Source organism: Chrysochloris asiatica, unplaced genomic scaffold (assembly GCF_000296735.1).
Source record: "Chrysochloris asiatica unplaced genomic scaffold, ChrAsi1.0 scaffold00165, whole genome shotgun sequence".
NCBI classification, from domain to species: Eukaryota; Metazoa; Chordata; class Mammalia; order Afrosoricida; family Chrysochloridae; genus Chrysochloris; species Chrysochloris asiatica.
Genome location: NW_006408683.1, coordinates 2,988,712 through 3,002,026, shown reverse-complemented (window position 1 = coordinate 3,002,026; position 13,315 = coordinate 2,988,712). Strand labels below are relative to the sequence as shown.

Genomic DNA, 13,315 nt, shown 5'->3' with positions numbered 1-13,315 from the left:
ACTTTAGATTCATGGGAAGAAAGGGGCTAAGAGCTTGTGGCCAGGAGGTCGACTTGCAGAATGTGCCCTTTGGAGATGTGAATTATTATATATGCCTGAGTGTTTTTTTAAAAAGCTAAAGTGGATATAGAGAAATAGTGTTAACTGATGGTACATGGAGGGGATTATAATCATTGTAATGAAACAAGGTGTATGATTTGTTGAACATGATCTGCCCTGTAAACTTTCCCTCAATCCACAAAAACCTTTAAAAAAAAAAAAAGATGGAGACAGCCTAAATGCCCATCTACAGAAAATGGTTTAACAAACTCTGGTACATACACATAGTGGTTTACACAAAACATTGTAGACACATGTTAATATGGGTGACAGAGCAGGCAATGTATAAGAGGGAGATTTGCAGATCAAAGATGAAGGAAGCAGGAGACACAGGGAGGAATGCAATACTTAAATTGAACACAGGAAAAGCTGTTAATGCTTGGTACATGGAGGGATTGCAACCAGGTGATGAAGCAAAGTATGTGATTTGTTGAATGAAAACTGATTATCTGCTCTGTAAATCTTCACTCAATTCACAATAAAAAGTTAAAAATAAAAGGGAGAAATTTAGGTTTAATGTCTCAGTAGGACATGGAGTCCTGGTGTGGCGCTGTAGGATAAGCTCTGGAATGCTAACCACAGGGTCAACTGTGCAAACCCATCAGCTGCTTCTCAGAAACCCTTTACAGGATCACTATGAGTTGGCATCAACTGGATGGCACTTAACAATAATAAGGAGTAGGAAGAAAAGTGAGTATGATGACTATATGAACACTGAACAGATGTGGAAATAGTAGAGTAGGAATTGTAAGAGAGAAAAGCATTCAGAGTTTCCAGCCATAATGATAATATTAGGAAAGTTGGGAATCCTTTGGTTAACTGTTACTAAGAATATGCCTTACAAAGAGTTACTGATAGTATGCCTTCTGGTTACAAGAGCAAACAAATATGACTGTGGTAATTAAATATCCAAGAGGGCTTTGAAAAAGTTCATGGAAAAATGGAATTAAAAAAGAATGGAATTTTCCCATGAACTATTTGAAGCCCTCTTATATCGAAGCTATATCATTTTTTAATGGAACAGAAATGGAGTGATTTTGAGTATAGAAAACTGAATGATTCACTGGAAATACACTAAATATACATGACAGAATTAAAAGTGATTAAGTCCTGGTGTGGTGCTGTTGGCTATTGCAAAGTCGTTTGAACTGCTGGGTTGGTGGTTCAAGCTCACAAGCTGCTCCTTGGAAACCCTATACAGGGTCGCTATGGGCTGGAATCGACTCGATGGCACTTAACAACAACAACAAGAAGTTAGGTATAGTTTAATGTAGCATTAAGTATTTATATACAAAAAGGTCAGCAAAAAATCTTTTTACTTAAAATATTTTAATTTTTTAAAAAAGTTTATACCATATTAAAATTTAAATAATTTCATTATACAGTATTTAATAATACATTTCAACAAACTAAAAAGTAAAACAAACCACTTAAATTAGTTTCATTTACTTTCTAAGCTTAATAATGCATAAACTCTTTTGCCCCCACCCTCCCAAAATCTGTAAAAATAGCAACAGTGAAAGTAGAATATTTAAAATAGTATGATGTAAGATGTTTTACTAAAGGATAAAACTTAATTTTATCAGGTAGTATTTCACAACTACCAATATGTTTTTAGTAGACAGGAATTTAAAAACAATGAAATAATTCAATCTCATCAAATTTACAATAACTGAAGGTTTAAGTTTTATTCAGCTGTGAAAACACTTAACAGTCACTGTTATCAATAACCAATGATGTGAAGTCTAAAAGAAATAACTTGCCTAGTCTTTGCAAAACAATTCTCTTCTGTTGAACAACAACAAAAAAATGGGCTTTTCAGATGGATTACTTTTTTCATTTGTTTCATAATTTCCAATAAATAAACTCCAGCTGATGTCTTGGTGGTCTTGTTCCTTATATGCTATCATCACACAGCCATTTATAGGTATAATCTTTGGAACACTCTATAGTTTCAAAAAGACGTTTAAAGTCCTCGGGGCACATATTACTTATTTTCATATTTTCATGTTTTCTTATTTGCATCAATATATCCTTTGCATCAACTGGACTTAATGAACTACAAAAGAAAACAAAGTTAATCTACTTAATTCTTTTATGTAACAACTTTAAGTACAGTTAACATTGACAGAGATGATTTCTAAGGTCAATTTCAAATGCTTAATTTTTAATATATAACATATATATATAATATATAATTTAAGATACGTAATTTCTTATTCAGTATTAAAGCTACACATGCAAACTCTTAGCTAGGCTTATTTCTAAAGTTTTTCATGGTTAACCTGTTATGAAAATGGCACATTTAGACTCTAACATTTATTTTAATATAAATAATGCCCAGTGAACAACTACATTCTAAATAATCGAATTAATTAGAATGTAGTTTTTAGCATTTCACCTTTCCTATGACAATGTTTGGAATGACTATGGGCTGCTGAATATAAGCTGCAATGCACAACTTAAAAGACCTGCACACCACGCTTATAGAAATATTATATTTATATAAAGTAACTCAACATATCAGAGGAAGGGCAATATATTAAAAAAATACATTATTTATGTAAATATAAATGTTAAAATGTCACACTACTGTAATCATCTACTATTTTTCCAAAGGGGAGAAAAATTCAGTGGGAAATTACATGGAGAATATAATTATTTTTGTGTTTTTTTCTCAAAATGTACATCAGGGAAAATATTTTTAAAAGAAAATAACTCCCCCTGTTCATTAAGATATTTAAAAACAAAGCTATAACAATATAAAACTATAACACCAAAGAATAATTCTCACATTAAATTGCTTGCTTTTATTATTTTTTACTTACTGTAAATGGTCTGCTAGCTTGGCATTGCGCTTCCCAAAACATTGCTTTAACATTTGAAAAAATATATCAAAGTTAATAGGTGTTAAGTTTTCTGTAAATAACTTTCTACGAGGAGTCATTCGAATAAAATACAGGTTCTGTTGTATGAGTTCTGATAACTCCTAGAGAAAGGAAAATACACTATGTCAGACATAAAATAGCTTATCCCACCACCCGTCTGTCAGTTTGTTGTACTGTGGTGGCTCGTGTGTTGCTGTGATGCTGTAAGTTATGCCACAGCTATTTTAGATCCCAGTAGTTATTTATAGTTCAAGCTCACCAGCTGCTCCTCGGAAACCCTAAACAAGGTCGCTATAGGTCGGAACTGACTGGATGGCACTAACAACAACAGAGTTATTCTTAGCGGCCAGGTTTTAGCGAAGCTTCCGGACAAAGCTAGACTAGGAAGAAGGAGAGGTGGATTACTACTGAATTGTTAGCTTCTGAAAAACTTATGAATAGCAGCAGGACAGTGTCAGGTACAGTGCTGGAACCCCTCAGGTTGGAAGGCACTCAAACTACCACTGGGGAAGAGCTGCTGCCTCAAAGTTAAGTTGACCTCAATGATGTGAATGAGTTAAGATTTTGAGACCTTCATTTAGCTGATGTGGCAAAACTCAAAACAAGAATAAACAGCTGTAAGCAGCCATCAGAACATAGAATGTATGAAGTATGAAATTAGGAAAACTGGAAGTTGCCAATAATGAAATAGAACACATAAAGATCAGTAACCTAGACATTAGTGAGCTCAGATGGACTAGTACTGGCCATTTTGAATTTGACAAGCACACATTTGCTAGCCGAGTCATAAACTTTTTACACATACCAGTGATACCAATCACATCAATTCACCAGTTGTGGATCCATCACCAGTGTTTAAAAGTTGTAAGATTTATTTCAAAATAAAAACTGTTTCATTCAGAGAAAGAAAAGGAAAGCTGCTCATTTACTCTTACCCTGTGCTTTGTCTTTGTTTTTTCCAGCTGCCCATTTTGGGTATAGAAATCAAATGATGACCAAGGTTCCTTGAGGGGAGAGAAAAAAACCCATTTTTTTTACTTCTCTTTGCTCACAGTGGCCCATATTACTGTTTTTGTTAACTCTATGTACTTAGACTAATTGCACAAAGACAAACAAAGTTATAGTTAAATGAAGACTGTGCTATCTTTTTCAATAAAGAAAATGTGCATCAAAGGTCAACATTGATATTAATAACTCTATCTTTTACTTAGGAGTCCCTGAGGTGTACAAATAGTTGACACACTCAGATACTAACAGAAAGGTTGGAGTTCTGACGTCCAACCAGAGGCCCCCTGAGAGAAAGGTCTGGTGATCTACTTTTGAAAAATCAACCATGAAAACTACATGGAGGCACCACTGGACAGATGTGTTCATTAACTGTTTGTACCACACAGGGACTCTCATTTCCACTAATCGACTGAAATAGACAACAAAAGAAGGGAACAGGCAATTAATAACAAAACATTTTTATTTTATAATCAAGTTTTGTGATAATACATGTCTAGTCTGAATTGAGATGTGCTATATGTGGAGTCCTGGTGTGGTGCTGTGGGATAATGAGTCAGACTGCAGTCATTTGAACTACAAGGTTGGTGGTTCAAGCTCACCAGCTGCTCCTTGGAAACCCTATACAAGGTTGCTATGGGTCAGAATCGACTTGACAGCATTTACCAACATATGTGGAATATATTCAATGAACTTCAAAGACATAGCACAAACAACAAATAAAAACCAAAAATATGTAAGAGCTAATTTTTTATGATTGCACATTGAAATGACTATTTTGGATTCATCAGACTTAATAAAATATAGCATTAAGATTAATTTATTATATTAATTTTATCTTTTATAATATGGCTACTAAACACTGTAGCCACCACTTGTCTGTCACTTTGTTGTACTGTGATGCCTTGCATGTTGCTGTGATTCTGGTAGCCATGCCACAGGTATTTTAAATACCAGCAGGGTCACCTATGGTGGACAGGTTTCAGCTGAGCTTCCCGATGATGACACACTAGGAAGGAGGAGACATGGACTACTTCTGAATATTTAGTTACTGAAACATCACAAAGAGCACCAGAATATTGTCAAATACAGTGCCAGAAGATGAACCCCTCAGATTGGAAGGCACTCAAAATATTATTGGGGAAGAGCTGCCTCCTCAAAGTAGAGTTGACCATAATGCAGTGAATGGAGTAAAACCTTTGGGACCTTCATTTGCTGATGGGGCAAAACTCACAATGAAGAGAAACAGCTGTAAACATAAATTCATAATCAGAACATGGAATGTACAAAGTATGAATCTAGGAAAATTGGAAATTGTAAAAAATGAACTGGAATTCATAAACATTGATATCCTAGGCTGAAATGGACTGGTATTGGCCATTTTGAATCTGACAACCACATGGTTTACTGTGCAAGAAAGACAAATTTAAGAGGAATGGCATGTTCATTATCAAGCTGATTAGAAAACTTCAAAGATCATTTTGAGAAGACATAGTCAAATATTGTAATAAAATGAGCAAAGACCTAGAGTTAGAAAACTAAAAGGGAAAAACATGATCAGCATTCCTCAAGCAGAGAGAACTAAAGAAAAAATTCAAGCTTCAACTTGACACTAATGACTGAAGACCAGAAGACTTGTAGGATGACATCCAGAACATCATAAAGGGAGAAAGAAAAAGATCATTAAAATACAGAAGGAAAAGACCAAAATGGATGTCAGAAGAGATTCTGAAACTTGCTCTCCAATGTTGATATGCTAAATCAAATGGAAGAAATGAAGAACTGAACAGAAAATTTCAAAGGGCAGCTAGAGAAGACAAAGTCAAATATTACAATGAAATGTGCAAAGATGTGGTATTAGAAAACCAAAAGGGAAGAATATACTTAGCATTTCTCAAGCTGAGGGAACTGAAGGAAAAAATTAAAACCTCAATTTGAAATAGTGAAGGATTCTATAAGCAAAATATTGAATGATGCAGAAAGCATCAAAAGAAGATGGAAGGAGTATACAGAGTCACTGTACTAAAAAAGAAATGGTTGATGTTTAATCATTGCAAGAAGTAGCATATGGTCAGAGCCAATGGTACTGGAAGAGTAAGTCCAAATTGTATTGCAGGCATTAGCAGGAATTGATAGAATACAAACCAAAATCTTTCAACAAACTTATGTGGCACTGGAGGCCAAGAAATTTGGAAGACAATTACTTGGCCAACTGATTGGTAGAAATCCATATCTGCACCAATTCCAAAGAGAGGTGACCCAACAGGATGGAGAAATCATCAGGCAATATCATTCACATCAAATGCAAGTAAAATTTTGCTGAAGATAATTAAAAAACAACTGCCAACAGTACACTTATAACAAACTTTCAGAAGTTTAAGCTGGATTTAGAAGAGGATGTGGATGAGGGATGAGGGATATCACTGCTGACATCAGATGGATCTTATCTGTAAGCAGAGCATTTCCTGTGCTTTATTGGCTATACAAAGACTGTGTGATCACAACAAGGTATGGACAACATGTGGACAATGAGTGTGCTAGAACAATTAATTGTGCTAATGAGGAACCTATATATAGATCAATAAGCAGTTGTTTGAAAGGATGAATGGTTTAAAATTAGGGAAGGTGTGCACCAGGGTTTTATTCTTTCACGATACTTATTCAATCTGTACTCTGAGCAAATAATCCGAGAAGCTTCATTTCCTAGCCCACTATAATGAAGAATGTGCCATCAGAACTGAGGAAGACTCATTAAAAACCTGTGATATGCAGATGATATAACCTTGCTTGTTGAAAGCAAAGATGACATAAAACACTTACTGATCAAGATCAGAGATTACTGTCTTCAGTATGGGCTGTAACTCATTGTAAAGAAAACAAATATCCTCACCACTGGACCAATACATAATATCAAGATAAATGGAGAAAAGATTGAAATGGTCAAAGATTTCATTTTGCTCGAATCCACCATCAATACTTATGGAAGCAGTAGTCAAGAAATGATGTACTGCATTAGGCAAATGTGCTGCCTAAGACCTCATTAAAGTGTTCAAGAGCAATGATGTCACTTTGAAGACTAAAGTGTGTCTGATCCAAGTCATGGTATTTTCAATAGCCTCATATGCATGTGAAAGTTGGACAATGACTAAAGATGACTGTAGAAGAACTGATGTATTTGAGTTATGGGTGTTGGAGAAGAATACTAAAAGTAACATGAAATGTTAGATGAACAAACGAATGTGTGTTGGAAGAACAGCCTTCTTGAAGTCATGATGTCGAGACTTCGTTTCTCAACTTCAGACATACTGTCAGGAAGGACCAGTCCCTGGAGAAGGACATCATGCTAAGTAAAGTGGAGGGTCAGTGAAAAAGAGGAAGACCTCCCAAAGAGTTGGATAGCACAGTGGCAGCAGCAATGAATGGTCTCAAGCTTAACAACTACTGTGAGGATGTTGCAGACCTGGGAAGTTTCCATTCTGTTGTGCACAGAGTCCGCTATGAGTCAGAATCTTTTATTCTTTTATTTTTTTCATTTATAGGTCATAGAAATGTAGCAAATTGGAAAAAAAATGAAGTTCTTTGTTAAAATTCAGGAGTTTACTCACCATGCGCAGAAGTTTAATGTCACAAGCTACTTGCCATAGGACACTTAATGCTTGATACAAGTTTGTATTTTTGGGTTTTGCCATTAGTTTCTAATAAAAGGAAAATATAATTTACACATCAAATACAATCCGAATCAATCAAAACCAAGTGTTGCCTCCTAATTGTTAATGTCATAATAGTATCTAGAAACTTAACAAAATTAAAGGACTTAAAGGAAAAATCTTAACGTTAAGCATCTCAGGACAGAAAAATTCTTAAAAGTTTGTTTAAAGTTTAATCATGTACACTTAAAATCTAACATATATGAGATTTTTTTCCTTTACCCGTAGCACATATCAGGGCTAAATCTCGTAATTTAATTATGAAAGTGAACAAAAACAAGAAATCCTACTCTTGTGGTTCTTACAGCATAACAGGATAAAGAAACATTAACTAATTACATGAATTAGCTTTTGCTATGTTTTATGGAGAAGTACAAAGCCCAAACCCAAACTCATCACTGTGGAGTCAGTATCAACTTAGAGCCACCCTACAGGATAAGAGTAGAACTGCCCCTGATGTTGCCCAGGTTGCCATCTTTATAGAAGACTGCCAATCTTTCCCCTGCAGAATGGCTAGTGGGTTTGAACTGCCCACCTTCTATTTACAGTGAAGCACTTAACCACTAGACCACCAGGACTCCCTTGGAGGATAGTTGTGTTAAAACATGTGTCAGGTGGACCCATTAAATTCTGAGTCAAGAGGTGCTTAGACTGACACCTGAAGGATGAGAAGTAACCCCTGGGTGAGGGAACCACAGAGAAAGGAAAACACATGTGTAAAGGCCACTGGAACATTTTCCTAAAAGCAAACTGATAATTTTTCTTTCCTCCATTCTTTAATTTATATACTGCATGTATAGTTTCAAGGTTCTAAGCACCCTATGCTCCTTCCAAGACCAAGTACAATTTCCACTACCTGGGGTTGGGTGAGTATATTATTCCTTCATTTCTTGGCCCACTATACTAAGCCTTAATTTTCATATGTAGAAATAATGCTAAGTAGTTCTTGTTGTATTGGATTGTTGTGGTGTGCTGTTGAGTTGGTTCTGACTCACAGTGACCCTGTAAAGCGTGTGTGAGACAATAAATCCTTACCGGAGCAGAAAGTTTCATATTTTTCCCTTTCTGGTTAATAACAGGAAGCATTATGGGTAAAAGGGAACATGACTTGTAAGGTAGTATCAAGAGAACCCATCATTACAAAGAAAAAAAACCAAACACCAAGCTAGCTGCCACTGAAGTGATTCCAAGTCATGGTGACACCACATGTGTCTAAATGGAACTGTGTACCACAGGATTTTCAATGGCAGAGTTTTTGGAAGTAAACTGTCAGAACTTTCTTCCAATGTGCCTCTGTTGTTATTGTTAAGTTGGTTCCAACTCATAGTGACCCTGTGCAGGGTTTCCAAGGAGTGGCTGGTGCTTTTGCACCTCCAGCCTTGTGATTCAAATCAATTTTGTGTTTCTGTGCTTTATCCCACAGTGCCACACCAGGACTCCCTCTGTTGTTGTTAAGTATCATTGAGTCGGTTCCAACTCATAGCGACCCTGTATAGGGTTTCCAAGGAGTTGCTGGTGAGCTTGAACTGCCAACTTTGTGGTTCAAACTGACTTTACAGTCCAGTACATTAACCCACAGCGCCATACCAAGACTCAAACTACCATCCTTTTAGCTGAGCACATTAGAAAAGCTAATTTAGAGCATAGTAACCATTTACACCACCCAGGGTCTAGAGAATAAAAAACACAGTCTAAAGGTTGCTCTACAGACATTTAAAAACAGTCTTAGTACATTCAAATGTTATAAATCATAAAATTAAAATCATAAGTTAAGGCTACTCAGAAGAAAATTATAATCTCTTTCAAAACAAAAAACTTATCAGACACTGGTTAATAACCTTACCTGATATTCCTTTTCAGTAATAAACATATTTAATTCTACTCGTCCATATCTATATATAGAAGTACAGGAATATAGGTCATATATAAGTTTCCACAGTGCCTTTTTTTCACTTTTGATTGGAAAGATTCCAATTACTTTTAAAGGGATACCTGTTACAAATACAAGTGAAAATCTCTGATTAAAATTCTTTATCCTTTTTCCTATGGCAATATTTTATTGTATCAAACTATGTTAATTTAAGCTTATTTTAATTCAACTAAACCTCAGCATTTTTTCTTGAAAGAGAACTTGCCTTTTGGGGAATTGCTTTCATCATTTTTTCCAGGTGAGGAGAATGCCACATTCAACTTAAAAGCATTTGATCAAAAATTGTACAACATAAACAATAAACCAGGTATTCTGACAAAGAGAGCTGCCAAATTATAAGGCATTTGCTTTAATGAATGACAAAAATTACCTGCTGACCAAGGAAGTGCTTGTATCCCCAAATTCTGAAAAAGCATCTGTGAAATCATAATAGGTGGTCGTACTAGAGTACCATTTCTAGGATCCAATTTAAAGAAGTCACAGTGGACCACATCTAGTTGTCCATCCAGATTTTTTCCTAGGGACTAAAGAGAGGCAGAGATAATGCCAAGAAGTTTCAGCACTTTGAAGTTTACTTTGTTGCAATTCAAAGACTATTTCAGAAATAATTCTTATAAGAAATTACCTTAATAAAGATGCAAAGAAATTAATAACATACCCTAAAATTTAACAGAGGAAATAAAGATAAAATAAACAACTGAAAAGCAATGAAAGTACAACAATATCACCAAGAAAAAACCCAAACAAATAAAACTTAAACGAATTTTTGCTTATTTTAATTTCTTTACTTTAATAGCTTCCGTTGTTCAAGAGCTTCCTCATAATCATTAACTGCTTAGTAGTGGCTGCTTGCAGCACTGGACAGAGTCTGAGGCCGCTTCTAGGCTCAAGAAGCAAGCTGTGATTCATCTGCTATAAATCATGGGGAAAAGACCTGAAGCTATGTTCTTTGTAATAGAGAAAAGGACTCCAGGTGTGGTGCTGCAGGATCAGCACCAGACTGCGAACCACAAGGTCAGCAGCTGAAACCCACCAGCTGCTCCTCAGAAACCCTATACAGGTCACTATGAGTCTAACAGACTGGATGGCACTTAACAATGGAGAAAAACAATAATAAAATAAATAAAATAATAAAAACATTAAAGTGAAAAGTAAGTAGATTCAAGAAAGTACTTTTCCCCCTTCGAGTTTAGTAATAACATCAAATGAAAGTAGCTCATTGTGTACATCAGTCTCCATTTTTGCCTTGCTTTTTCATTTATCTTTGAAAAATAAAATCATAAAAGGAAAGTGTCTCGTCTACTGGAGGAGGTCTTTGTCCTAATTTCCTCATCTTGTAGAAGTAATAGAGCTGCTAAGTAGTGGGAGCTAGTAGCTACACACTTAACTAAACTCGGTTTGAAGTTACAGTATCGATTAGGACAGTGTTTTGGGATGGGTATTTGAGGTTCTCATGCACAGAAAATTCTACAGGTATTTATCCAGGTTTAAAAGAAAGTTGCAATTTAAAGCCATTAATTCAAATACCTCATTTTACTCAAAACTTTTTAAAAAACCTTTTATGGTGAATTGAGTAAAAGTTTATAAAGCAGATGATCAGTTTTACATTCAACAAATCACATATTTGGTTTCATTACAATTTCAATCCCCTCCATGTACCAACAGTTAACATTATCTACGTCTCTATTCATGATGGTATTCTCCCCTCTGTTTCCCGATACCTTAGTCTTTACTATGTTAAACTCCCTCTTCTTGTACATTGCCAGCCCTCTCACCCATGTTAACATGTGTTTACCCTCTTGTGGTGCTGATTTCTTTATTCCACATTATTTTCTGCACTGAGTTCATTTTGTTTGTAGGTTTTCTTTTCATTTTTGTTGTGTTAATGTTCAGGTGTATTAACTTTCTTTGAGGTTATCTTGTAATTTATTATTTTTTTCCCCTGATTAAAACAGTCTATTTTATCTTGAAATCTACTTGGCTTCCTTGTCATTTGGAATTTCTCTATCTATATAATTCCCTCTTTTTGCTTTATAGTTAATGTCATTATAAATTGATTATGTCTGGTTTTCTATTTTCAGCCTTGTAGGTTTGTTTGTGTAGTGCTATTGGATCAGCACTGGACTGAGAACCACAAGTTTGGCAGTTCGTTCCCACCAGCTGTTCCTCAGAAACCCTATACAGGGTTGCTGTGAGTCAGAACGGACTCATCGGCACTTAACAGTATTTGGATTGAATTCTGGGTGGTGTAGTCATATGTGACAATCTTAGGTTGTTGTCTGATGTTGTTTGTTCTTAGTCCAAAGAACACCTATTATCATTTTTGTAAAGTTGTTCTGATCATTACAAATTCCTTTAATTTTTATGAAACATCCTAATTTCACAGTCATATTTGAGGAACAACTTTGCTGGGTATGATTCTTGGTTGGCAGTTTTTTCTTTCAGAGTTTTGTACCTATTATCCAATTGCCTTCTTACCTGCATGGCTTATGTTGAGAAATCAGAGCTTAGTCTTATTGGCACTGCTTGGTAAGTAAGTTTTCACTGTTTTCTGAGCTGCTCACAGCATTCTTTCCTTGTGCTTCGTTTTGGAAAGTTTGATCATGATATGCCTTGATGTTTTTCTTTTCAGATTTATTCTGTTTGGGGTTTGTTAAGCTTCTTGTGTGCTTATCTTCTCATCTTTCATATTAGGGAAGTTTTCTTCCAACAACTCTTTGACAATTTTCTCTGTGCTTTTTACTGTCTCTTCCTGTTCTGGAATTCCGACCACACATAAGTTGTTCCTTTTCATGGTGTCCCACATATCTCGTAGACTTTCTTCAGATTTTTTCATTTTTCTGATGGTTCTTCTAGGATAATAGTTTTGAGAGATTTATATTCAAGCTCAGTAGTTTAGGCTTCCATTGCTTCAAATCTACTCCTTTATCCTTTCAATATATACCCATTTGTGAAATTCTAGTTACTAATCACCTGTATTACTAATCACAGGTTTTGTACTATTCCAAAATTTGCATTTTGTCTGTTTGTTCTTGTAGTGTTTTCCTGAATTCTTCTCAATTATTTTCTGTGTTGTCCTTGCTTTCCTCATCTTTTTGTGAATTCTTTGAAGGTATCTAAATATAATTATTTAAAATTTTTCTTCAGTTAGTTCCATTACCTTTCTTCCTCAGACACCTTCAGATTCTGCATCTTGGTCATTTGTTTTTGTCATTCTCTCGTTTCTTCATGTGAGCTTAAATTGTATGTTATCTCTAGGACATTGTGGAGTTGTCATATTTGTACTTATTTAATGATTCTATGTTGATGTGTTCGTAGGCTCTCACAAAATGTATCCTTTGGTATAGTTACAGAATGTGTACTGTTTTGTATTTGACTTTCATGCACCTCGGTTTAGGGTAGGTTTGGCTGGTATTTGCTGCTGTCCTGGTGTGATGCAGTGGGCTAATGCGTCAGACAGCAAAGTCGTTTGAACTGCAAGGTCAGTGGTTCAAGCTTACCAGCTGTTCCTTGGAAACCTTATACAGAGTCGATATGGGTCAGAATTGACTCGACAGCACTTAACAAGAACAAGATTGTTGGTCAGGTGGTATAGGAGCTGGTACTGGCGCTTGTCCAGTGGGTGGAGTTGCAGAGGGTATGGTTATAGATGGGCTGTATGGGCATGGCAGGTGTCCTGGTGTGGC

At 35.6% G+C, this 13,315-nt stretch overlaps 1 protein-coding gene across 1 annotated transcript in view; it reads right to left on the bottom strand.

The window, feature by feature from the left end:
* Nucleotides 1-1,995: 1,995 nt before the first annotated feature.
* The window catches only part of TFB2M (transcription factor B2, mitochondrial), a 24,816-nt gene continuing 13,496 nt past the window's right edge, over nt 1,996-13,315 (bottom strand). The window contains exons 3-8 of the mRNA XM_006871270.1: nt 10,000-10,153; nt 9,543-9,691; nt 7,598-7,687; nt 3,923-3,991; nt 2,928-3,088; nt 1,996-2,158 (exon numbers count right to left, since the gene is read on the bottom strand). Of these exons, the coding sequence (XP_006871332.1) occupies nt 1,996-2,158; nt 2,928-3,088; nt 3,923-3,991; nt 7,598-7,687; nt 9,543-9,691; nt 10,000-10,153 (786 nt within the window). The remainder of the gene's footprint in view (nt 2,159-2,927; nt 3,089-3,922; nt 3,992-7,597; nt 7,688-9,542; nt 9,692-9,999; nt 10,154-13,315) is intronic.